This window comes from Mobula hypostoma, chromosome 4, assembly GCF_963921235.1.
Source record: "Mobula hypostoma chromosome 4, sMobHyp1.1, whole genome shotgun sequence".
NCBI lineage: Eukaryota > Metazoa > Chordata > Chondrichthyes > Myliobatiformes > Myliobatidae > Mobula > Mobula hypostoma.
Window position 1 is genome coordinate 165,648,923 of NC_086100.1, and position 27,391 is coordinate 165,676,313.

Genomic DNA, 27,391 nt, shown 5'->3' on the forward strand with positions numbered 1-27,391 from the left:
AAAGGCCTGTTTCTGTGCTGTAGTTTCTATGGTTTCTATGGTTTCTTTGTTGCTTATTTTGGAGCAGTGAACAGCTTGGATTGTATACCAGTTATTTTGCAGTTATCAGGAAGTAAACAAAGCAAACGTTAGCCCAATCGCACTTGATCTTCAAGACCCTTCTTATTACTGTGCCTATAAAAAGTACAGTATTCAGAATGCCTTGGAAGTTTTCGTGTCTTTATTATTTTACAACATTGAATCACAGTGGATTTAATTTGGCTTTTTTAACACCGATCAGCAGAAAAGTCTCTTCTTGTGTCAAAGTGAAAAGAAATTTCTACAAATAGGCCTAAATTTGTAACAATTAATTAAACACAAAATAATTGATTGCATAATTACTCACCCCCTTCATGTCACTATTTAGTAGATGCATCTTTGGCAGCAATTACAGCCTTGAGTGTGTGGATAGGTCTCAATCGGCTTTGCACATCTGCACACTGCAATTTTTTCCGTTCTTCTTTACAAAACTGCTCAAGCTCTGTCAGATTGCATGAGGATCATGAGTGAACAGCCCTTTTCAAGTCCAGCCACAAATTCTCAATTGGATTGAGGCCTGGACTCTGACTTGGCCACTTAAGGACATTAATGTTATTGTTTTTAAGCCATTCCTGTGTAGCTTTGGCTTTATGCTTGGGGTCATTGTCTTGCTGGAAAACAAATCCTCTCCCAAGTCACAGTTTGCCAAACATACTGTTTAGTCTGTTGGTCAAAAAGCTCAATTTTGGTTTCATCAGACCATTGAAACTCCTTCCTGCTAACTTCAGAGTCCCCCATATGCCTTCTGGCAAACTCTAGCTGAGATTTCATGTGAGTTTTTTTTTCAACAGTGCCTTTTACTTTGCCACTCTCCCATAGAGCTATGACTGGTGAAGTACCTGGGCAACAGTTGTTGTATGCACGGTCTCATCCGGTGCTCCCGATGTGGCCTTCTACATATTGGCGAGACCCGACGCAGACTGGGAGATCGTTTTGCTGAACACCTACGCTCTGTCCGCCAGAGAAAGCAGGATCTCCCAGTGGCCACACATTTTAATTCCACATCCCATTCCCATTCTGACATGTCTATCCACGGCCTCCTCTACTGTAAAGATGAAGCCACACTCAGGTTGGAGGAACAACACCTTATATTCCGTCTGGGTAGCCTCCAACCTGATGGCATAAACATTGACTTCTCTAACTTCCGCTAATGCCCCACCTCCCCCTCATACCCCATCTGTTATTTATATACACACATTCTTTCTCTCTTTCTCTCCTTTTTATCCCTCTGTCCCTCTGACTATACCCCTTGCCCATCCTCTGGGCTTTTCCCCCTCCTCCCCCTTTTCCTTCTCCCCAGGCCTCCTGTCCCATGATCCTCTCATACTCCTTTTGCCAATCACCTATCCAGCTCTTGGCTCCATCCCTCCCCCTCCTGTCTTCTCCTATCATTTTGGATTCCCCCCCCCCCTTAAATCTCTTACTAGCTCTTCTTTCAGTTAGTCCTGACGAAGGGTCTCGGCCTGAAGCGTCGACTGTACCTCTTCCTAGAGATGCTGCCTGGCCTGCTGCGTTCACCAGCAACTTTGATGTGAGTTGTTGTATGCGTAGTCTCTCCCATCTCAGCCACTGAAGCTTGTAACTCCTCAGAGTTGTCATATGGTGGCCTCCTTCACTAATCCCCTTCTTGCATGATCACTCAGTTTTTGAGGACAGCCTGTTCTAGGCAGATTTACAGCTGTGCCATATTCCATCCATTTCTTGATGGTTGACTTAACTGTACTCCAAGAGATAGTCACTGACTTGAAAATGTTCTTGTATCCATCTCCTGACTAGTGCTTTTCAATAACCTTTTTGCGGAGTTGCTTGGAGTGTTCTTTTGTCTTCGTTATATAGTTTTTGCCAGGATACTGACTCACCAGCAGTTGGACCTTCCAGACACAGATGTATTTTTACAACAATCAATTGAAACACCTTGACTGTACACAGATCTTCAAAAACAGATCTCTATTTAACTAATTATGTAACTTCTAAAACCAATTTGCTGCACCAGTGATGATTTGGTGTGTCATATTAAAGTGAGTGAATACTTATGCACTCAGTTATTTAGTATTTTATACTTGTAATTAATTTAGATCATTTTGTAGAGATCTGTTTCGACTTTGACATGAAAAATACTTTTTCTGTTGATTGGTGTCAAAAAGCCAAATTAAATCCACTGTGATTCAATGTTGTAAAACACTAAAGCATGGAAACTTCCAGGGGTGGGGGGTTGAATACTTTTTATAGGTGTTGTACACAGATGACTGCTATTCCACCTGAAAGATGTGCTAACTATGATATTGCAATCTATTTAACTGCCACCAGGATAAATGAGGGTTACTGTGCCTATGTTCTTCTGCTGACCTGCTCCCTTTTAGACCCAATGCTTGATCAAGATTTTGGTTACCTTGCAAGCCAAAATTTTATAAAATTTATACAAACATTGAAACAGAAACAGGTGACAGCCATTCAATTCATCATGGCTTTTCTGCCAATCAATACTTGGTCTTTAACCCGGACCGCAATTTTCACATTAAACCAATATACCTTGATTTTTACAACATCTAAAAAACCTGAAGCTTTGGTATGCTTGATGTGGTTTCTTTGACATCTGCCAAACTAAGCACCGACTGTGTGACCATTTTACAGAGCACCTGTGCTCTGTCCACAGTGGCAATCCCAGCTGCAAGCTATTTTAAACTCCAACTTCCTGATGAACGGGCTCAGCCCAAAACGCCGACCGTACTCTTTTCCATAGATGCTGGCTGGCCTGCTGAGTTCCTCCAGCATTTTGTGTGTGTTGCTCCAATTCACCAACTTGTCCATCCTTAGGCCAGGGTAAGGCTAATTTCCAGCTAGAGGAGCAGCAAGTCAGGTACCATATGGGCAAAAAAGAAATTGCCCCTCAGGTTCCTGTTGAATCTTTCCCCTCTCACGTTAAGTCCTGGTCTTGTGTACGAGTGAAATATACCATCTGGTGTATATTATGCTGTACGGAATGAGTGCAATCCAGTCTTTACTGTGAATAGCAGCACGTGAGAACACTTTATAATGTATTTCAAAATATTTTTGATTTTAAAATATTATCAACTAAGAATATATCTGACCCGGTTTGTGTTTTGCATAGTTGTCTTTGGGGCATTACAAAGACCCCAGCGGTGACCTGGGCTCAGCAGTGAATTACTACTGAGCTCTGCATACTGGCCATGTGGTAGATTGAACTCAGGTGACTTTTGGTGTCATACTCCATTCCCCCAAGTGAAGGTCACTGTCGTACAGTGCCACAGCAATAGCTTGAATGTGGGCATTGGGAGCGTACACAAGCAGTCAGTGCTGTAAGCCCAAAACGTCGACTGTACTCGTTTCCATAGATGCTGCCTGGCCTGCTGGGTTCCTCTAGAATTTTGTGAGTGCTGCAAGGTATCAACGTACAGTAACCGTTTACAATCGTCATGAATCTAGTTCCTGCTGCTCCCCAGAACTAGAGCAACCAGTTGAGGAGATCAAGAAAGGTACAAAGTTGTCAATTATAATTAGATAGCAATATGTTTGGAGTTGACTGACTGAACCCCAAAAAAAAATAAGAGTCAGCCTGAAATGAGAAGAAATTTCTTCAATTGGAATGGTGAATATTTCAAACTCTCTAATCTGATTCGCTATCATTAATAGTGTTGGAGACAGATATCAATGAATTCCTGAATATCATTGGGATGAAGGGATCTGGACATAGGACAGAAAATGGTATAACACTCATTATACTGGAAGAACTCAGCATGTCAGGCACCATCTAAGGAGGGAAATAGACAATGTTTTGGGTGAGACCCTTCATCAGGACTGAAATATTAAGGGGTGGTAAGTACATCAAGATTGCAAAAAGAAAAATTGAATAAAGGGTGTGTTACAGTTACAGAGGAAATACAGTGCAGGTAGACGAGTAAAGTGCAAGGGCCATGGCAAATTAGATTGGGAGATCATGAGAGGTCTTTTCAGGAGTCTGGTACCAGCAGAATGGAAGCTGTCCTGGAGCCTGGAGCCTTGATCTCCAGGGACCTAAACAGTCCTTCCAGGTGAGGCAAAAGTTCACATGCATCTCCTTCAACATTGTCTACTACATTCGATGCTCCCAGTGTGACTTCCTCTATCTCAGTGAGGCCAAGTGAAGATGTGGCAACCATTTCACAGAAAACTAGCACCCAGTCCACAAAGGCCACCCCAAGCTCCCAGTTGCAGACCATTTCAACTCCCTCCCCATCCCTACACTGACCTGTCTGTCTTTGACTTTCTCTACTGCCAGGAAAAAGCCCAAAACAAACTGGAGGAGCAGTGTCTCATATTCTGCTTGGGTAGTCTACAACCCAATGGTATGAATATTCAATTTTCCAATTTTAGGTAACCACTCTCTAACTCTTTCTCTGTTTTTCTTTTTCTTCATTTTTCTCCTATTCTCCCACCCTCTTCTCTTCCTGATCCTCTGGTCCTTCAATTTTTGTCCCGCTTCTCATCCTTCCCCCCAGCACCCCCTTCACCCATCTTTGTCCCCTTCCCCTCCTCCACCCACTAACTTCACACACAGGCATCCCCCTGCACTGCACTACACACACAGTACAAATCTCCTATTTGATTTCAACTGTAGTTCATCTGCTCCTTCTCCTCCAATGGTTCCTATTCTCACCTCCATTACTTATCAGAATCCAGCACTGGTGTCCCTGCTTATCTCCCTCCAGCAGCTGTGTCCTAGCTTCACCCACACCTCCCCATACCTCTCTCCATCTTTGTTTTTTTTCCCCTTTTTTCCCCGTCCCTTTGACTGCCTTCATCCATCATTCACCTGTAACAGTCTTTCAACTCCAGCCCAGCTCCCCTCCCTTACCTGGATCTACCTGCCTGTCACCTTACACTCTCCTCTGTCCACCAATCACATTAAAGTCCTCTCTTGTCATTCTTCTTTTCCTCTCCCTGCTGGCCGTCTCACTTTCCCCTCTCAGGCCTGACGCAGAGATGTAGCTCGAACATCGACATTTCCATTCCTCCAACCAACACTGCTTGACCCACTGAGTTCTTCCAAGAAATTCTGTGTTGCCATGGCTTCCAGCACCTGCAGTCTCTTTGTCTCCATTCAGCCCATCAAGTCTGCTCGTCCATTCAATCATGGCTGATTTTTTTCTTACTTTTACCCCATCCTCCTTGCCTCTCCCCATAACCCTCTAAACCAATCAAGGACCTATCAACCTCTACTTGAAATACACCCAATGATTCAGCTTCCACCGTCCTCTGTGGCAAAGAATTCCAAGGATTCACTACTCTCTGTAGACCATATACCTCTGCGTTGTTCTAAAGGGAAGTCACTTTATTCAGGCTGTGCCCTCCATTCCAATCCTCTCCTACTGATGGAAACATTCTCTCCACGTCCACTCTATCCAGGCCTTTCGGTATCTGGTAGGATTCATTAAAAACTACCCCCCCCCCATTCTTCTATATTCCATCCTACACAGGCCCAGAGCTACCAGACATTCTTCAGATGTTACAACTTTCATTCCAGGGATCACTAGTGTGAACCTCCTCGGGATCATTCCATGCACCAGTGAGCACAGAAACAGGAGGGTGGTACAGACTAGAGACCACACTAGAGAAGGTGCAGAGGGTATGTATACTCTCTGGGGTGCAACACTGCACCTTAAAGGAAAGTTTGGGTAAAAAAGGGATTATTTTATTTGGAACAAAGAAGATTGAGGGGTTATCGAGCTATGGTACAAAAATTATAAGAGGACTCAATGGGGTAAATAAGGAAGGTAATTCCCTTTACCAAACAGTTGAAAGAGGAGAAGATAAATCTTTAAAACAATTGTTTGAATGATTAGAGAGAAGATGAGGAATTTGCTTTCACTCAATGGGCAGTAAGGGTCTGGAAATCACTGCCTGAAAAAGCAAGAAAGGCAGAGGTAAGACAATATGATATAGGAGCAGAATTCAGCCCCTCAGCCCTTCAAGTCTATTCCGCCATTTCATCATGGCTGATTTACTGTCCTTCTCAACCCCATTCTCCGGCCTTCTCCTCATAACCTTTGACACTCTTACTAATTAAGAATCTATCCATCTCTGCTTTAAATATACCGAATGACTTGGCATCCACAGCTGTCCAAGGCATGAATTCCATAGATTCACCACCCTCTGGCTAAAGAAATTCCTGCTGAGGCTGTGCCCCTGTGGTACTAGCCTCTCCCACTATAGGAAACATCCTCTCCACATCCACTCTATCTAGGCCTTTCAACATTCAATGATGAAATCCACATCTCTTTTTCAGTCAAAGAAAATGGGATTAGTATATTTGGGTACTTGATGGTTCAGCCTGTACATAGTGGGCTGCAGGTCCTGTTTCTGCCCTGTTTGACTCTATAATATGAAGAGCCATGATCTACAGTATCCAGTGCCAGATGTGAGATTGAGCTAGGACATTACCTGTCCAACAACATGGACATGATGGGCCAAATGGCCTTCTGCTGTGTTATACATTTTCTAGGATTCTATGGGCAGCATTATTGTCCAAATGACTTATGAGGCAAACCTGTTGTAAGATGCAGAGAGGATGGAGAAGCAAGGAAAGGACAACACGGAAAGACTGCAATTAGTTGGAAGGCCACAGTAATTAAATGCATAGGGAATAATGGTACGGATCAAAGGAGGTGGAAGGTGGATAATTAAAGCAGCATAGAATATGATTGTGGATGGCATGAGCAGAGACGACACCAACATCATTTGTAGTTGAAAATGGATTCACAGGCATTCTCTGATATTGAACTCCTTGAATTCTGAACTATTTCAGTTCTGATTTTGGGTTACACATTGAACTGCGGTTAGTAAGAGAGCAAAGAATCATTCAATGTTTGCTAAAAAGATCGAACATTATTTCTGATGCGGGCCGCACAAATTCCTGCCACTTCTCCAGCTTTGTATATTATTGTTCAACAAAGGAAACTCATCCCTTTGAATTAGTGTAATCTTTTTTTTTATTTAGCATGGTGACTATCTCGTAGCTGTGCAGACACAGCCGTACCAGGCCATTGTGGGGAACGCCATCTCCATCCCATTGGAAAATTAATCGTGGCCTTCAAAGCCAGTTGAATTCCAACATTGTTTGATTATACCTGATTACCAAAAGTCAAATGCATTTCCATTTAGAATACTTGCTTAAATAGGCGTGAAGATGGTGGCTACTCAAAGCAACAAACATATATCATGATAGATTTGAGTCACTTTATAGCTTGCATTCATTCAAATCTACTCATTGCCTTTTGGAATTATGCATTTAGCGGCACTTCATTTCCTAAATGATACAGATACATCACCATTGTACAGTGATGGAACCTCATTAATAAAGGAAGCAAAAAGCAGTAGGCACAATCAAACATGTGCAAATTAGCAGCGCAACAGAAGAAACTTAGGCAAGCATATTGAATGTTTAAGGCTACTGCTAATCATAAATAAACGCCTGGTGTCCAAGGATAGTGAACTGTATATTTAACTCTTTAATATGAAACATGCAAGGTTTCTGAGTTATTTGGTTTAAACTGAATCAGACTGACATTTTTAATTACAGTCCATTGAATCATACATAATAATATACAGCGCGAGGGGAGATCTTTCTGTCCATCATGCTGTCCAAAAAAGAATTAGAGTTGTAGAATTATTCAGCATGGGAACAGGCCTTACAACCCTACTCATCCACACTGATCTTCATAGCCTTCATAAACTATTCACATTTGCCAACATTTGGCACACATCCTTCTAAACCTTTCCTATCCCTGTATCTGTTCAAATGTCATTCAAACATTGTATTTGTACCTGCATCTACCACTTCATCTTGCACTCATGCCATATCTTCTACATGAGAAACTTGCCCCTCAGTTACCCTTTAAGTCTTCCTCCTCTCACTTGCAACCTATGATCCTTAGCTTTTGGACAACCTATGTAGGGGAAAAGAAAGCTGTAATTATCCACAATTATCTATGCTCCTCATGATTTTATGGACTTCTGTAAGTTCATTCATCAGCCTCCTTCACTCCAGAGAAAACAAACCCAGTCTATTCAATTTCTCTTCAATAGAGAAGCCCTCCAGTCCTGGCAAAGTCCTTGTGAATCTTTTCTGCACTCTCTCTAGCTTAATCATTGTTCCTGTAATATTACAACCAGAACCTCTCAAAATATTCTAGTGTGGTCTCACCAATGTGTTGTAGAACTGTAACATTGCTTTCCAACTTTTGTACACAGTGCCCCATCTGCTACATACATGCCATATGCCTTCTTCACCAACTTGTCTGCTTGTACTACCACTTTCAGGGATCTATATACTTCCACCCCTCATATTCTCAGTTCCTTAACACTCCCCAGGGCTCGGTCATTCACTGTTCCTTGATTTAACTTCCCAAACTGCATCATTTCACAATTTTTCTGAGTTAAGTTCTACCTGCCATTCCTTGGCCCACTTTCCCACTTGATGCTGATCCTATTATAACCTTAGACAACCCTCTTCACTATCCAGCAGACCTCCAAATTTGCTGTCATCTGTAAGCTTACTGATCATGCCACCCACATTCTCATCCACCAGTGCTTGTGGCATACTTACTGGTCACAGGCCTCCTAAGTGGAAAACAACCCTCCACGACCACCCTCCGACTCCTTCCACCATTCCAATTTTGTATCCATTTGGTTAGCTCATCCAGGATCCCATCACATAATTCTGCATTCTGTTACCATTTACCCTCTACTAGCTTAATACATTGTCACAGTGAATTGATCTGTATAAATGGTATTTTCACTGTACCTTGGTACATGTGATAATAATAAACAAATTTACCATCTTACCAATTTATCTTCCAGACCAGCCTACCATGGGACCTTGTCAATGTCAACCACCCTTCTCCCATCTATCCTCTTGATCACCTCTTCAAAAAGCACAGTTAAATCCATAAAACACAATTTTCCAAGCACAAACTCATGCTGAATATCATAATCTGTCCTTGTCTTTCCAAAAATACAAGTGCTCTGATGTTAATCTTGCTTCCCAAGTTTGGGTCCCAGGCACCTGAAGGTTATGACACATCAGGTATGTTTGAACTGTAATGGTAAATCCATACCTTGTCATCCCACCTGTCAGAGAGTTTTTGCAACGCGTCAGTGTTTCAATGATAAAGAAACTCTTTCTTTCAAATCCACGAAGCATTTGTCATTGCTTCTCCATTTCACAGTTTTATCCACAATTCATGACATTTTTTTGTTAGAAGGGTGGTTTCAGAATGTTCCTTGAGAACTAGGCACACAGTTAGCAAAGTGGAATATTGGAATTAGAAACTGTGAGTGAAAAGCCAGAGATCACAGAGAGAATGCAGTTGAAGCCTTGAAAAAAATCTGAATATAAAGCTGAACATATTAAATTTTAATTTTTCTCAAACTGGGAGCCAGATTAGGAGATCAAGCAGAGGCGTCAGAAGTCAAAAGTGTCTCAGAGAAAAGGGTTTTTGATGGGTGATCTGAGAGGGGGGGATTTCAGAGAAGGTGGGTTATGAGAGAAAGTGTGGGGTGCCAGATATGGGAGGGTTCTGAGGTGGAGGAGGTTTAGGAGACTTGGGTGAGGAGCAGTTCTGAAGAGTGATGGTCTAAGGCAGCCTCAGCACTAGAGATTTAGATGAGGTGAATTTATACAAAGGCAATGCTAGACCCTGTCAATAACTGTCAAATTTCCTGTGGTGCCTGCGATGTTTTAAGCAGCATAGTGAGCAAAAATTAAAAGAGAAATGCCTTATATCTCTGGCGGATGTGAGCTTTATTGCAACATTTGAGGAGTATGGATAATTACGTGGATAGGTGGGGTATAAATGTGTGTGGGGTCTGGCCGAGGTGGGACTAGATAGAATAACAATTTGGAACAGACTGGGTGGGCCAAAGGGTGTTTCTGTGCTATAGTGCTCTATGACAGTACAGTTTCAGAATTATTTGCAACTATTGATTTGTATTTATTCATTCATGCATCCAGCCAGCCCAACATCCTTGATTATCCTTGAGAATGTGATGGTAGCTGCCTCCCACCGTCCTTCCCTACACTCTCCTTCAACGCCACCAACACACTTGCATTGTCTCTAGCTGTCCCATATAAGAAATGCAACAGATGCTGCCCTTTTAAAGTAGGCCTGCATGACAATGTCATGATCCAGTTGGAGTTGCTATGACAGCAATTGCCAGTAAAGCTGTAAAGATTTTCTTGCAAACTTAAAAAGTACTTACATTTCTATAGCACCTTTTGTGAGTTTAGATCCTATAACTGAATTTCTTTATGATCTCTTGTTGCTGAGTTAATGAGGGAAAGTACATCAACTAATTTACACACCAACACCCTTTTCCAAAGGAGAGATCATTTGTTTCAGCATTTTTACGTGAAGACTAGACACTGGATAGAACTGGGTATAATTCCACTTCAGAATAGCTGCATGGGATCTTCCACTTTAACCCTAGAAAGCAGGTGGGGCCTTTGGAAGTAAAATGTGTCAACCAAAAGATGACATCTTTCTGAATATATCAATAGTTACCTGATGCTACTTCAGAATAATTTGACCATCAGTAATTCGATTTACCAGCTGATCATTTGGGAGTGGCTGTGTGTTGCTGGTATTTGTGCTTAGTTTTTGAGGAAAAAGCAATGTAAAACATTGAATACACCAACTATAACTAAGTTATCATAAAGCAATAGACCACAATGAAAGACCCTAAAATTTAAAATTGGAAATCCAAAAAAAATTCAGGCAAAGGTTCTTCAACCAGAAATATTAACTCTGTTTCTGTTCCCACAAATGCTGCATGACCTGCTGAGTGTTTCCAGCATTTTTTGTTTTTTATTGCAGATGAAGGAAAACTGAAAACGGAATTTTTAAAAAACTGCACCTAATACATGTCACCAACGTGAAATATGGATCTGTTTCTCCCTCTGCTAAGTATTTCCAGCATTTGCTCTTTAGAGTCATACAGTTACAGAGTCGTATAGTGCGAAAACAGGCTTTTGCCTAGATTATCCTGCCAATCAAGAGGTCTATTCAAACTCATACCATTTTTCTGCCTTTGGTCTATATCTCTCTAAATCTTTTCTATCCATTTACCTGCTCAAGCATCTTTTAGATATTGTAAAAATACTGTACCTACCTCTACAGCTACACGTGGAGGTTTGTTCCATATACTCACCACCCTTAGCATGCGAAGGTTTCTACTCAGGTCACTTTTAAATCTTTTCCCTCTCACCTTAAATCTGCCTTCCAGTTTTAGTCTCCCCTACCCTGGCAAAAAGACGGTGGGCATCCATTTTAAGTACACTTCTCTTTACGTGTAAAATATAGCTGTGCCTGAAAACAATATAGAGTTATAGAGTCACAGAGTCATAGAGAAATGCAGCACAGATACAGGCTGCTTGGCCCACCAGTGATGTCCAGTCAGCTAGCTGCAATTTCCTTCTAAGTTCCTCTCCTCCATCTACTTATCCAAGTTCTTGTTAAATAATAATAGGAGCATCAAAGCTAAAACCACAAGGCTACTAAACAGCTTCCTCCCACAGGCAGTCAGACTACTAAATAGCTGCTCCACCTGACTCTGCTTTGGACACTTTTAACTTGCACTGGACACTTATAACTTGATTTTAACTGACAGGTGGCTGTTGTGTTTTACTACTTATTGTTATGTTTATTATTTAGTGTTGCGTTTGTTATGTTATGATTGCACTGCTCTTGGGAAACACTGTCTCATTCTGGCCTGCAGAGCTGATGTACGGTTAGAATGACAATAAAGTTTTTTGAATCTTGAATCTTGAATATCATTGTACCTGCTTCAAACACTTCCTCCAGCAGCTCATTGTACATTCTCAGCTCTCTCTGTGTGAAAAAGTTGCCCATCAGGTGATTTTCCCCCGCTCACTCTAAATCTATGCCCCCTTGCTTTGTACTCCTCTTCAATACAGAGAAGACTGTGACCATCCACCTTATCTTTGCCTCTCAAAATCTTAAATACTTGCATAAGATAATTTCTCATTCTCTTATCTTCCAAGGAAAAAATATGCCAGATCAAAAACTAATGTGGTTAAAATTTTTGCTCTGTTTCTTTCTGGCGGGAGTGGAAACACAAATTGGTGAATGCCAGGTTTCTTGCCATAAAATGGGAAATGTATTTGCAACAGAAGTGTGGATCAGGGAATCACAAAGGAAACAATTACTTCTAAATGCTGAATGCTGTGGGTGATATGTGTCTGTGAGGGGAAATTTGTTGGAGGTTCTGGAAAATGTAAAGGATTATCCAGTTTCAGCTTCTGGAAAGCTGTGTGCAGTATGTGTCTGTGAGGGGAATTTTGTTGGAGGTGGGGGAAAATGTAAGATGGGTGACACACTTGGACACAGCGGTCACTCCAGTTCCAATCGAAGGTGCATTTGTTTGCTTGGTCGAAGAACAATCTGGACCAGAAGAGCTTACCATTCCATTCCAGTCATGTGACTCAAGGACTTGGGCTATTTTTTTTTCCCTTTGTAACTGTTTGTTTTTCCAAAATCATAGCCATATGTGCTACTTGTGCTATGTGCTACTGTATATGTAGTGTGCTGTGTGCTGTTGGTAATTTGTTTTGCATCTTGGCCTCAGAGGAATGCTGTTTCATTCGGATATATTCACATATGATTGAATGATAATTGAACTTAAATGCAGGAGGGATGGAAGGTGAGAGCCGGTGTGAAGGTGTAAACGAAGTTGGGGAAAGTAGATGAAATACAGTGATGGGCTCCTAGCTGGAGTGCTGAAAGGAGACACTCTGGCACCCTACATCTTTATAATCGTCCCTCATTACGCTCTACGTCAAGCTACCAAAGATCATGGCAAGCTTGGTTTTACCATAAAACCAGGACAAACCAAAAGGGTCAGACCAGTTACGCTCACAGATCTTGATTTTGCAGATGATATAGTCCTGCTCTCTAACCAGATGGAGGAAGCACAGCAGCTACTGACAAAAGTGGAAATTGAGTGCAATGAAGTTGGACTTCACCTAAACACTAAAAAGACAGAGTACATAGTGTTTAACTGGGACGAAGGTACTCTCAAGACCGTAGAGAATGATACCATTAAGAAAGTCTTTGACTACAAGTACCTCAGGTCAAGAATGATGAGTTCGGAGAAGGACGTAAAGATACAAAAGACACTGGCATGAAGGAAATCTGGAAGTCAAACCTGACCAAAGGGCTTAAAAAGAGGATCTTCATAGCAATCATAGAGTCCATTCTCACATACGGATGCGAGATGTGGACACTCACCAAGATTATGCGAAGGTCTCTAGATGGTTGCTTATACATAAATTCTCTGGATGGCTCTTGAAGTGAGATTGCAACAGTACATGACAAACGTCGAGCTCTATGACGACCTACTGATGCTCACCACTAAAATCGAGGTGAGAAGACGGCAACTAGCGGGGCACTGTCTACGCCACCGCGAGCTACCTGCCAGCCTAGTCATCATATGGGAGTCCAAGCATGGGAGGATGAACCTTGGGCACCCTATGGTCAACACGCTCCTAGAAGACAGCAGTGCGGCTAATGTAGATGAACTGAACAGACTAATGAGGGAGAAGGAGAAGTGGAGAGTCCGTCATCGTGCTCAACGCCAGACCCTTGGCCTGAGTCGACGTAGTAGTAGTAGAAGGGCTCCATCTATGAACGTAGAGGGGAAGCCATGATTCAGGAATCTTCCCTTCCCTTTCTAGCTTGCTGTTAGTATCACGTAGCCAACAATGGATATGAGGACTCTTTTACTTTCCCCCTTCCAGGGGTCTTAATTTAGTCAGTTTCTCTGATGAATCTTTACAACAGTTTCATCTCCCATGCAACATTCTCTCTGCTTTTAAGAGTAAGATTCCTGAAGTAATATTGATGATCATGATATCCCACAGTGTAGTCTTCTCTTTGAGTGTAAAGGATGGATTCTTCTAATGTAAATCAAAAACTGAATGGTTTCCTAAGATCCTCTACCCATATTCCCAGTTTTATCTATTGGGAGGTGAGATCTTGTCAAGCCAATTCAAATTTATTGTCATGCGTGTAAGTACAATAGGGTACAGGTATAATAAGAACTTACAACAGAGGTATCACAGGCACGTGGGTTTCAGATAACACACAGAATATCCATTATACACAAATGATACAAGACAGTCAAGTGAGAGAGAAAAAAAGATGCAGTTGTAAGACTTCAATACAATAAAAAAAAGACACAATCAGAGACATGTCTACGACAAGAGGTGGTCAATGATGTTCTATTGCTGAAGTAGCGTTAGGGCTTTGCATATTTGTTCAGGAACCTGATGGTTGTAAGAAAGTAGCTATTCCTTAACCTGATGGTGTGTGACTTCAGGCTCTTGTATCTCCTGTTCGATGGTAGCAGTGTAAATTAGGCAAAAACTGGATGGTGTGGATCCTTAATTTTTAAATATTAAATCAAAGTTGCTGTTAAGTATTTCATTTTTTTAATACTTTACCTTTTTGCCCCAGTGATTCAAGCAGTTTAAGGTAAATCCCTTGTAAGCTCCTGTCATCTCTGTTGTACTGTATATGGATGACAAATATCTCCAGCTCCAGCCTGGAAGAAGATCATAAAATTTCTTGGCCATAAAGACTGGTTATACAGTCCTTGCGCTGCTCAGAGATTGTGTTTGTAGCTGAAGTGCTGGCAGGTTTCTAAAGAAGTCCTGTTGAAGCACACATCTGGCTGCTATTGACTTTCTTGTATGAGAATTGGCCCCTGAATACCCAAAGGTGATGTGACCTTGTGTAGTGATTCATTCACCTCCTTCCTCTTACAGAAGCATATCCCGATCCAGGAGTTAACTTCTCACTCCCCCATCATCTGGCACTCTGAGGTAAATATTTGCAGATGCACACATGCCTGGGAATGATTGGTCTGTCCAGAAGCCTTGATTCTTCCACATCACTCCCCACAGACTTTTGCAATTGAAACCACTCCTTGAAGGCACAAGCACAGTAAGGAATCAAAACATAAACCGGAGAAAAAAGTCTGTTGCTGATTACTGAGTAGGTTTCTTCTTCCTGATGTGCAGCTATTCAGTAATATGAGGCTAAAATAAGGTGTTATCTGGGAGATTGACAGCCAAAGTCACAAGCAAATTTACATTGTATATTTTCCTTTTTAGATATAGAAACAAAGGAGAAGGAGTAAAAAATGTTTGACTGAATAAGGCTATTGGAATTATGATGAAATCTCTGGAAAGATCTCAAGAATCCAAGCTGAACCTGTACTTTTTCCACTGAACTGTCTCCAAAGTGCATAAGGGTGAAGGAATTATCAACAATATTTATAGCTGTTGAGGATTTATTAATGGTTTATAACCACAGTGCTGTGATTCTTAACATTCTAATCCATTGTAATCCATGGTAAAAATGATAATCATTTTTGATCTTTTTTTCTCTCTGTGAGTTTAGATTTCACTTTGCTAACTCAACAATCTTAAAGGTGGCATTATCTCTGTTGCCCTTTTCACAATGACAATGAATAAATCACAGAATGGAAGTGGAAAGATGAAAGCACAGCAAGCAAATGAGACGTGAAAATAAAGTAAAATCCAAAGCAAAATGATTGATTGTTGATTCTTTGCAATGCATTTTCATGTTCAGGTTTATAAAGGAAAATAATAGAAGGCTGACAAGAAATAAATCGTTTGGGAAACAGGAGAAGTGTGATTATGAAATGAGTTCTTTGATTCGAGTGACCACCAACCATTAGGAAGTGATTTAAAGAGAGCAATCTCTTTGACTTTGCCCTCTCCATTTTGAAGACTTCAATCTCTTTCATTTTGAAGAGTCTTATTCCTTTGTTTTCAAGAATCCAATTTCTCCACTGTGAAGAATTCAATCTCTCTTCATTTTGAACAATTTGAACAAGGAAAGGGGAGGTGCTCATGCGCCTGCTAACATCAACAACGTTGAGGTCAGTGATTGACAGCTTCAAGTTCCAAGGAATGAACACCACTCATAGCCTCTCCTCATCCAACCATGCAGGTGTCTTGGCCAAGAAAGCACACCAACACCTCTACTTCCTCGGCAGGCTAAAGAAATCTGGCATGCCCACTTTGACCCTCACCAATTTTAACCAATGCACCATAGGAAGCATCCTGTTCAGATGCATCATAGCTTGGTATAGCAACTGTTTTGCATATGACTGCAAGAAGTGCAGAGATTTGTGGACACAGCTCAGCGTATCATGAAAAGCTGCTTCTCCTCCATGGACTCTGTCTGCACATGATAAAGCAGCCAACATAATCAAAGACCCCACCTACCCTAGACATTCTCTTTTTTCCTCCCTCCCATTAAGCAGAAAATACAAAATCCTAAAATAATACACTACCACGCTCAAGGAGAGTTTGTACCCCACTGTTGAACGGATGATAAGATTGAATCATGACATCACAATTTTCCTTGTTATGACTTTGCATCTTACTGTCGAGATGTACTACACTTTTTTTGTAACTGTAACACTTCATTCTGCATTCTGATATTGTTTTACTTTGTACTACTGTAATACACATTTTAATAAAGTGATCTGTATGATGAAGTTGTGATTGTAGAGTTCTCTCTATCTAGGATTTTATCAGTGAACTGCTTAAGCTGCTAACAGATTTATTCAATTCATTTTTGTGAATTTACAGTTGCGGTTTTGAGTAGATCTGGGATGTTATGTTGAAGTTTATTAAGACATTGGTAAGGCCTAACTTGGAGTATTGTGTGCTGTTTTGGTCATATAGCAATAGGAAAGATGCCAATGAGATTGAAAGAGTGGAGAGAAAATTTACAAGGAAACTGCCAGGACTTGAGGACCTGAGTTATAGGGAAAGGTTGAATTAGTTAGGACTTTATTTCCTAGAGCACAGGAGAATGAGAGGAGATTTAATAATGGTATTCAAAATTGTGAGGGGTATAGATAGGCAAGCATGCTTTTTCCACTGAGGCTGGGTAAAACTAGAGCTAGAGGTCATGGGTTAAGGGGGAAAGGTGAAACATTTAAGCGGAACATGAGGGGGGAATTTTTCATTCAGAATGTGATGAGAGTCTGAAACGAACTGCCAGCGGAAGTGGGTTCAATTTCAATATTTAAGAAAAAATTGGATAGATACATGGATAGGAGAGGTATGGAAGGCTACAGTCCAGGTGCAGGTTGATAGGACCAGGCAGATTTATAGTTTGGCATGGACGATGAGCTGAAGGGCCTGTTTCTGAGCTCTAGTGTTATATGACATTATGACTTTCAATAGAATTATAAAATGGTAGAGAGCAGGAGATCATTGCACCTCATGAGTGACTGACATTTCTTGAAAACTTTCCAATTAGTCCATTTCTGCCTGTTCTTTCCTTAGCCCTAGATTTTTTATCTTTCAGGTATTTACCTTACCTTCCTTTGAAAGTTCCTCTTGAATTTGCTTCCACTGCTCTCCCAGGTAGATCACAACTAACTATGTTTCATGGTTTCGTCCGCCTGTTGCCTGTAGTCATCATTGCTTCAGCCGCAAAACAACATTTCCCCTTATTTATTTTCTCAAAGCCCATCTAAATTTGAACACCATACGTAGAAAATCTTGGAGATGTGTGTACTCTATCTTGCCAGAGAACATGCCTTAACGATCCATGGCAGAGCCCTAAAAGTCTAAGAGTATTAAAACTCACTGTCAATAAGTCCTAGTAAGGAAAATTTTACCTCAAACATGATGCAAATTGCTTTCAATTTAAGAATTATCTGCACTTTTATTTTAACAAACTACTTCATGTTGTCAAACACAGATTCCATACATATCTTTGCAAAATCCAGACAAAAGTGCCAATAAATTCACAGTGAATTCACTGAATTCGTCCAATAGGTTGTTTGTTGGCCCAGATTCTGCAGTCTCTGCACTCAGTATCAAATTCCCAGATTTTAGGTAAGTCACTCTTCTTCTCTGTCCATATCAAAACTAGTTATTTCTACTCAGTGTTTTTTTTCTGTTGGTACAATCTGGCTATTGATTTAATTTTTGAAAAGCACTATACTGTCAAAGAAGCCTGCACTGTTCCTAACTGCTATTCTGACCGCTACATTAACTCAATTAGTCACATCCTATCACAGATATTCCCTTTGTTCCACTCATCTCTTCCCAATTTTCTTCATTACTGAAACTAACTAACTAGGCTGCCTGACCTGCTAAATACCACAGGGTCAGACAGCAATAAAACGGGCCCTTTGGCCCACCATGCCTGTGCCGATATTTTAGCCCATCTACACTAGTCCCATTTGCACACATTAGATTCATATCCTTTTATACTTTTACCATTTAAGCGCCTGTTTAAGTGTCTCTTAGATTTAATGATTGTATCTATTTCCCCTGGCAGTGAGCTCTAGATATCAACCACTCTGCAAAGAACCCACCACTCTGGTCACCTTCAAAACACTTCCTCTCACCTTGAACTTGTTCCCACTTGGTTTTGATATCACTAGCACAAGGAAAAGATTCTATCTATCCCATCCATTCCTCCCACAATTTTATATACTTCTATCAGGTCACCCTCAGCCTCCTTTTTTTCTCTGGGGTAGGTAAGTTTAGGCTATCCCAGTTCTTCCTGTAACTGATGTCCTCCAATCCGGGCAACATCATGATGAAGGTTCTTGGCCTCAAATGTCAACTGTTCATTTCCCTCTATAGATCTTCCCTGACCTGCTGAGTTCCTCCAGCATTTTGTGTGTGTTGGAACATCTTGGTGAATCTCCTCTGCATTCTCTCCATCCTTCCTGTTCTGTGGTTAGCAGAACTGCACACAATACGCTGAATGTGGCTCCAAATTTAATGCTTGCTGGAGTGTTTTAGAGTTGGCTGTTTTTATCTCAAGTTTCTACCATCTAAAGTTTTTTTTTGATTCTCATTTGGTCCAGTTTTTACATTTGACAGTTTGCAACTACATTTCACTCTGGAATACAATCAACATAGTGTCATGGTCCGGATTGGGGTCCCTTTAAATTTACCTTGTTTATGTTACGATCCGGACCGTTGATTCCCTGTTTTCCCGTGTCCCTCAACTTTGGTGATTAGAGGCAATTAACGCTCGGCTGAACTGGTAGTTTATAGTCTCCAGCTTTCAGCCGTTCGGCGCGAGAGCGTCTGCAAAGTCATCAAAGTTACAGTGTGCCGATGTCATCTGGCCGGAGCAAGCCTAGTCTCTGCCAAAGTGAGTGCCAGTAATTCGCTCTTCCTCACCGGAGCAACCCTGTCCAGTTACCTCGCTGAAGCGAGCCTGCAAAGTGCCTCACCGAGGTGGGTCCGTCAGTTGACCTGCCGGAGGGAATCAAGAACCGCTGCCTACTGCTCCCGGGCCAAGTCAAGAGCTCGCCACTACCCGGAGGCACCAAGTCAAGTCCTGGCCCTGGCGGCTTCCCAGTTTTGAGTCAAGTCCTGGCCCTGGCGGTCTGTGATTCCTGTCCTATCCCTTTGTCCGAATCCCTTCTCTGCCCCTCTCGCCTCTAGCTCTCGTCTGCAGCCCCCACTTGCACTTCAGTCTAGTTCCATCACCGCAGCTAGATAGGTACTGTCTGGTGTTCTTTCATGTTGGTCTTGTCTTGTCTTGTCCTTGCCTCCGTGGGGTAAGTCTGGCTGTCTTGCCGTTGCCCCACGGGGGGTCATGTCTTGTCTTGTCCTTGCCTCCGTGGGGTAAGTCTGGCCATCTTGCCGTTGCCCTGTGGGGGGTCATGTCTTGTCGTGCCTTGTCCTCGCCTCCGTGGGGTAAGTCAGGCCATCTTGCCGTTGCCCCGCAGAGGGTCATGAGTCCCAGCCTTATGGCCTGTACCCAAGGAGGGGTCCCGGCTCTCTGTTCTGTGTGCAAGTCCCGGCCCTATGTCCTGTACCCAAGGAGGGGTCCCGACTCTGTGTTCTGTGTATGTGTCCATGGTTCTGTGTACCTGCTCTCCTGAGACCAAGGCTCTGTTTTCCATGTTCCTCCTCTCCTTAGCCCATGTCATGTCCTTGCCTGGTTCTGGAGTCCGAGCCAGAGGCAAGACCCAGGTACTGGCTCCTTGCCCAGTCTCTGGCTTGGAGTCCATACCGTGGCCTCTTCATGTCTCCTCTAGTTCTGGAATCCAATTCCGAGTCCTAGCCCAGACCCTTGGTCCCAGCCTAGTCGTAGTCCTGAATCCTTGTCCAGTTTGCTACTCCTGCTCCTGCCTTGCTCTCCTGGTATCGAACAATAAACTAAATCTAAGTAACCTCACAAGATGTGTCTTGCACTTGGGTCCACCCTTGCCCCCTATGCCCCGCCATTGTGACACATAGTCAAGGACTCCTGGTCATTCTCTCTTCTCCACCACATTTAACCTCAGCATTGGGCAGAAGATGCAAAAGCCTGAGAAATACAATACTGAAGAGCAGCTTCTATCCCAGTGTTATATGACTCTTGAACACGTTGTTCGATGAAGATCCTATGGTCTGTCAGTTTATCTTATCGTGGCCCTTGCATCTTATTTGTCTATCTGCACCGTGCTTTTTCAGTAACTGTGGTACTGTATTCTGCATTCTGTTTCCTTTCACTTTTTGTACTACTTTGCTCTATTAACAAGTATGGAATGTTCTGTCTGGATGATAATGTAGTAAACTGGATCAGTAAATTTCTTCTTCTTCTGCTTGGTATTGCACAAGCACCGCCGCACGGCTGTTATAACGCACAGTCAGTGTGAACGGCGTGGGAGTTAAATTGTAAAGTAAGCTTTTGCAGATGACACCAAGATTGGGAGTGTAATGGACAGTGATGAAGGTTATCGAGGCTTGCAGCGGAATCTTAAGCAGCTGGAAGAATGGGCTGGAAAATGCTAGATGGAACTTAACGCTGACAATTGAAAGATGTTGCACTTTGGGAGGGCAAACCAGGGTAGGTCTTACACAGCGAAAGGTAGGGCACTGAGGAGTGTATTAGCATAAAGGAATCTGGGAACACAGATCCATATTTCCTTGAAAGAGACATCACAGGTAGATAGGATTGAAATTAGAACTTTTGCACACTGACTTTCATAAATCAAAATACTGACTATAGGAGTTGTTCTGTTAAAGTCGTTGAGAGGTTGGTGATACCTAATTTGAAGTTATTGTGCACAGTTCTGCTCACCTACCTACAGGAAACTTGTATGTCAATAAGTTTGAAGGAGTGCAGAGAAAATTTACAACAATATTGGTGGGACTTGAGAAAAACTGAGTCATAGGGAAATTGAATAGGTTAGGACTTCATTCCCTGAAGCGTAGGTGAATATGCGGAGACTTCATAGATGTGTACAAAATAGTGAGGGGTAAAGCTAGGGTAAATGCAAGCAGGCTTTTTCTACTGAGGTTGTGTAAGACTAGAACTAGAGATCATAGGTAAAGGTGAAAGGAGAAATATTTAAGGGGAACCTGAGGAGAACTTCTTCACTCAGAGGGTGGTGAGAGTGTGGAATGAGCTGCCAACAGAAGTAATGGACGTGGGTTCAATTTCAACACTTAAGAGAAACTTGGATAAGTACCTGGAGGGCTGTGGTCCAGGTGAGGGCAGATGGTGCTAGGCAGAGAAATAATTTGGCACAGATTAAATGGGCCAAAGGATCTGCTTTTGTGCTGTGGTGTTCTATGACTCTGTGATACTAAACGTTTTTCACTGTATCTCAGTACACATGACAATATTAAACTAATTACCAAGGGAAATGGGCTAAAAATATATCTTTGTGCTGTATGACCCAATGACTAAGCAGCATGCAAAAACATCAGAGTTTGACAACTGTAGGGCTTGGAAGGAAACAATTTCACACATTGGATCAATGTCAAATGAAACTTGCAGAGAGAAAATGTCATATCCCAGTTCCCTGTCCATACTCTTGTGGGTTACAACGCCAAACGTTGAACCAAGTCCTTGTGATAAGTTTTTGACAGTGAGCTTCATACTTGGATGAACACATGATCTACGCCCCCACATGGATCTTTCCATGTCTGAAATCTCTGTAGCTCAGTGATGGACCAAAATTGACTAAGTGCTTCCTCTCACCTTGTGCTGACCTTTTCTTTCCTAAAGAACCGCGCCCTTTCTAATAACTGAATTTTATATATCTCTTTTGAACCCGTTCTAGTTCTTTTGCATTCTCCCTGTAGTGTGGAGACCAGAACCATAAATGGTACACCAACTATGACCTAGCTGCTTTTTGTATTCTACACCTTGGCTAATAAGGGATCTTTCCTATCCACCTGATGTCCCGGAAGCTTTAAGGATCTGTGGATATTTTCCTCAAAGTTCTCCAATGCTTCTGAACAAGCTACTATTTACTTGGTATCCCTTTGTCTTATTTGCCCTTTCCAAATACATTACCTCACTCTTCTCAGGAATTAATTTTGATAATGTGAGCAGCTTAAGTTTCTACACGGCATTACAAGAGATTGCAGTGCATCGTAAATTAAAGAAAGACCTCACCTTTCTTTCTGCGTTGCCTTTGGCAAAATAAGAATGTCTCACAGCATTTTACAGCCAGTAAAGCCCAGCTAGAATATAATCTCAAGACATTTTACAGCCGGTAAAGCTCTGCTAGAATGAGGGAAATAGAGCAGAACACTTGAGCACAGTGAGATCCCACAATAGTTATGGATTCAGTGATGTTGTTTGAGAGATATATCTTGTGCACTTTTACCTCCAATTATCATTTGTTACCATTGTTTTCCTCACAAAATATATAGTTTTTGAAGTGGAGAGGGTTACCTTAATCCTTTTGGATTGGCAGCCTTAGAACACCCAGGGACTCTTTATCTGTGCAACACAAAAACGAATGGGCTAACTTTGTAAAAATAATGAGAAGTGATCCAGGCTTTTATCCTTTCTCGGGTTTATTGATTGAGCAATGAATCAATGTGTCAAGTGAAGAGGAAGTGACGCAAAACAACACATGGGCCATTTATTTAACAAACGGCCAACGAACCAAACGGAAAGCTACAGACCAGAAAATGCAATTTCACCACAAGCTCAGTAAACAAACATATCATATCAATTTCCTATGGAAGATTAGCGTCCTCTTTGATCCCACTTCCACTGTTAAAGTGTAAAGACTTCAGGATGCCATCAATTTGAATTTTAACTGATTGGTGTTTAAATACAGCATTTAACCTGTTCTCTCAGCTAGCTCCCTTCTCCTCCTCCCACTCTCATCTAATTACATTGGAATATGAAGACAGGGATGAGTTGCAAGGATGCCTATCTCTTTCAGAGCCTGAATTCATTTGCAAAATAATTGCTGATTCATATTCAGGCATGTATTAACATGGATTACTTCATCTTTTTTAATAGCCTTGGGAAATATATTAAATAGCCGACCACATGTACAACACAATATTTGGAGCAAATGAACTTTGCCAGTGTTTCTGATTTAATCAGACTTCCTCCCATTCCTCCTTTCATTCTCTCCCCACTGGTGCATTCATCCAGTTTCCCTTAAAATCCATTCCTCCTGCTGCCTCCCTGTGGTTTTGAGCCCCCAATTCCCTTCCCCTCTCAGCATCAAGTCTACCTCCTGAGCTTGCATTCGGTTTGTTAATGAATAATTGTACATTAACCGTCTCTGGTCTTGCCTCACGCACAATTCAAGGTGGATGAATCTGAGGGGAACCTGAAGGTGGAGGTTCCCATCCATCTGCTGCACTTGACCCAAGGGGGAACATCACCTCTTGTGCCTTACTTTATGGATCAACCCTGGAATGCCCTTTGACACCTCAACTTGGATTATTCTGCTCAAGCTGCTATTTGGATCTTCTGATATTTGTGTGAAAAAAATGTCAGTTTTCTAATTTGGATATGGGTTAGCATATAGTTCCTATCCCCATCACTCTTGTAGTTGATAGCTTTTGATGGGGGTCTGGCATCACATTTTTAACATTCATTTTAGGGATACAGGTATTGCTGCCGTTTTTTTGTCCACCACAAGTGCTTTTGAGAAGATGGTGGTAGGAGGCTATCTTGAACTGGTCCTCCTGGTGAAGATGCTCCCAGCGTACTGTTGGGGAAGAAGCTCCAGGATTAACACCTACTGGGAGTTGAGGATGAATGTTTGAGTTCCAATTCACAATGGCGTGCGAAGTGGAGGAGTTTCCATCTATCTGTTGCACTAATTCTTCCTGCTGGCAGAGATGCAGACACAAGGATCTGTGGATGCTGGGATCTGAAGCAACAAACAATCTCCTAGAGGAAGTCAATGGATCAAGCAGCAATTGTGCGGGACGTGGGGGGAAGAGATGAAGGAATTGCTGACATTTCAGGTCGAAGCTCTGCAACAGGACTGACAATGGAGAAGAGGAGATGGCCAATGTAGAGAGGAGAGGGGGAGCGTTGTGACAGGAGCCCAAGATGAGGAGGGGTGAAAGATGATGGGAAGGTGGTGGGGGGGGCGTGAAGTTGAAGTTGGGAAACAGAGGCAGGTGAATGATAGATGGAGGTAGACAAAGACAAAAATGAGAGCCTGATATAGGAAGGTGGTGTGAGTGGAAGTTGAGGGGCAGAGATGGCTGCTGGAGGGTGATAAGTAGGATCACAGTAAAGGTCACAGGTATGGAAAGCACAGGTCGAATAGCTACAGTGCATTTCATAGGACACAGTGCAGCCACTGTGATGGAGAGAATGAATGCTCTCAGTGGTGGATGAGGTACCAGTCAAGTCCTGGATGGTGTCATCACTCATGTCACAAATTTCATTCCTTAATGTCCATGAATTAATCAGACTATTTGAAACAATCTGGTGGTTTCATGTATCATAACTGCCAATAATAGCTTTCTAATTTCAGATTAATTCTACAGAACTTAAGGATCCCTGTTCCTAAAGTGGGATTTGAACTCATATCACCAAATCTATATCAGAGACCTCAAGATATTTAACCTGGCAACTTCACTGCAATGTTGGGTGTGGTAAAAGTTAAGGCAACCTTCAATGTAGGACTGGGAGATGGTGTATTGACATAAAGATGAGACTAAACCTCTGATCTATTGCTTGAATCAAGTGTGTTTGTACTCCTGGGACTCTTAGCAAAGATTAAGAAAATTAATTTGATACCCAAAGGGTGAGATGCTGCAATCTCTTTTCTTATCATAGGGTCATGAACCTGTTCTGGGCAATATGTCTGTGTGGGGATGAGATGGCACTCTTAATGTAATGAAGCATCACAAAACACTTCTCAGTAGTGTAATTAACAACAGAATTTGCATTTATATAGTGTCTTTACAGTAATAAAACATGCCAAGGCACCTCACAAAAACACTATCAAACACTGAACCACATAAGGACAGGTGACATAGAGATTAAAGCAGCCATTACAGAGGGGTTTTAGTAGACAGAGCAGATTAGGGAGAAAACTCCAAAACTAAGAGCTGAAGGTGAAACTCAAGGCAGGGATGTCAAGGCAGAATGTGGATATGCACAAGAGGCCAGAATTGCAGGTGTATGAAGATCTTATTGATTTGGAGACTGAAAGAAAGAAGGTCAAATATCGTAACAGAAATGAGCTGGAAAGAGGAAGTGTCCTGTGGATTGATTGAGATATAAGCCAGCACTACCTGGTGCAGAAGAGAGTGTGAGAAAAGTATGACAGGCACCTTCAGGTCCAAAAGACAGCGAGTGTCAGGAATGCAGCAAGAAAAAGAGAGAGGCACTGAGAAAGGAAGATTAAAAAACTATCACATGATGAGCGAATGGAGAAGGAAGGGCCAAAAAATGAGAGGAAGTTTTATTTTATTCACTGCAGCCTTGTACATTCATAGTGGGATCAATTATTATTACTAAATTATCCTGATCACATCCATACCATAGATCTGACTTAACAATGTCAATTAACGTACGTCCATTGTCTGAGTTTTTTCAATGCTGAAAGCTTATGTGAGAGGGTTGCTCCTTCATGAAGAACTTCTTGCATGTGAATTAAGAGTTTTTTTGAGAGTGATGAAGAGTCAGTAGTGTCTTCGAGATCCCCACTCCTTTTCCTCCTTCCCTATATTTAAGAAATGATGAGGAAGAGTTAATCTCCACTGATTGGCTGCATCATTATCTACTACAGCAGTTTGAATGCACAGAAACGTAAGAAGCTCCGAGACACATGAACAGCGTTGTTTTGCATGCCATTCAGACAGATCGCTCTGAAGAAGTACAAAAGGAGAAACAAAAGTATTAAAAGAAAATGTAGAATGGATTTTATTTTAGTAATACAGTAGGCCTTTCGATCTCTTCAAGCCATACTGCCCCAGCAAACCTCACCAAACCCAGTTAACCCTAACCTAATCACGGACAACTACCAATGAATCTACCCAGTATATCTTTGGACTGTAGGAAGGACTTGGAGGACCTAAAGAAAAACCACACATTTCATGGGGAAGATGTACAGAGACTCCTTACAGAACAGCTCTGGAATTGAACCCCGAACTCTGGAATACTCTGAGCTGTAATAGTGCCTTACTACTACTATTCTACCATGGTGCCCCACTTGTGATATAGCATTACAGTCACACAGAACATGCTGTTCAGGTAAACAAATTAAGTGCCAACGCCGTAACAAGGTAGATGAGAGGTCTTGAGTTCATCTTTTTAAAACAGGTAACCTAATCAAGGGTATTTTAACAACAGAGCAGAAAGAACATGGAGCTAGTATAAAGTTGTATGTTTAATAGATTGACTATAGACAAATTTTTGTCTCTCACTCTTTGTTGTGTGTAAGTTATGCACTAGTTTTTGGAAAGATAAACTTGCCTTGTGGGTTATGCAAAGATGAATCACTTAGAAGAGAGATTGTCTTGTGAAGAAAAAGATGAGCAGGTTAGGTCTGTACTCACAGGTCTTTCTAAGAATGTTAGGGAATCTTATGAGACATGTCAAACTATGAGCAGGTCTGTCAGGTTGTTTACAACCTGGGAGAATCTAGAACCAGGAATGTTACATCAGAATAAGGGACTGAGATTAAGAATGAAATTTTCCGTCTCTCAAAGGATTGTGAATCTTTGGATCCTCTGCTAGAGTGGGAGAGTCACAGAGCAATGCAGCATGATGCAGAACCTTCATCCCAATGGATCCATGCTGACCATAGTGTCCAACCACCTCGTCCCAATTTCCTGCATTTGGCTAATTACCTCTAAGCCCTACCCTTCTGATTACTGAACTATATGCATCTTAAATGATACTGTAATATCTGCCTCAACCACCTCCTTTGGGAGCTCGTTCCATATAGTCACCATCATCTGTGTGAACAAGTTGCCCCTCAGATCTCTTGTGGT

General features: G+C 41.9%; 1 protein-coding gene across 8 annotated transcripts in view; it reads right to left on the reverse strand.

Annotated features, from left to right (window-relative positions):
* The window catches only part of stpg2 (sperm-tail PG-rich repeat containing 2), a 751,871-nt gene that overhangs the window by 226,098 nt on the left and 498,382 nt on the right, over positions 1-27,391 (reverse strand). For 2 of the 8 annotated variants that reach the window (XM_063046888.1, XM_063046882.1), the window contains one exon: positions 22,978-26,118. The exons of 2 other annotated variants lie outside the window; for them this stretch is intronic. In XM_063046888.1, the coding sequence (XP_062902958.1) occupies positions 25,957-26,118 (162 nt within the window). In that variant the 3' untranslated portion in view covers positions 22,978-25,956. Of the gene's footprint in view, positions 1-22,977; positions 26,119-27,391 lie in introns of those variants that run through there. 4 more of the 8 variants (XR_010017760.1, XM_063046884.1, XR_010017759.1 and 1 more) reach the window with 2 other exon arrangements.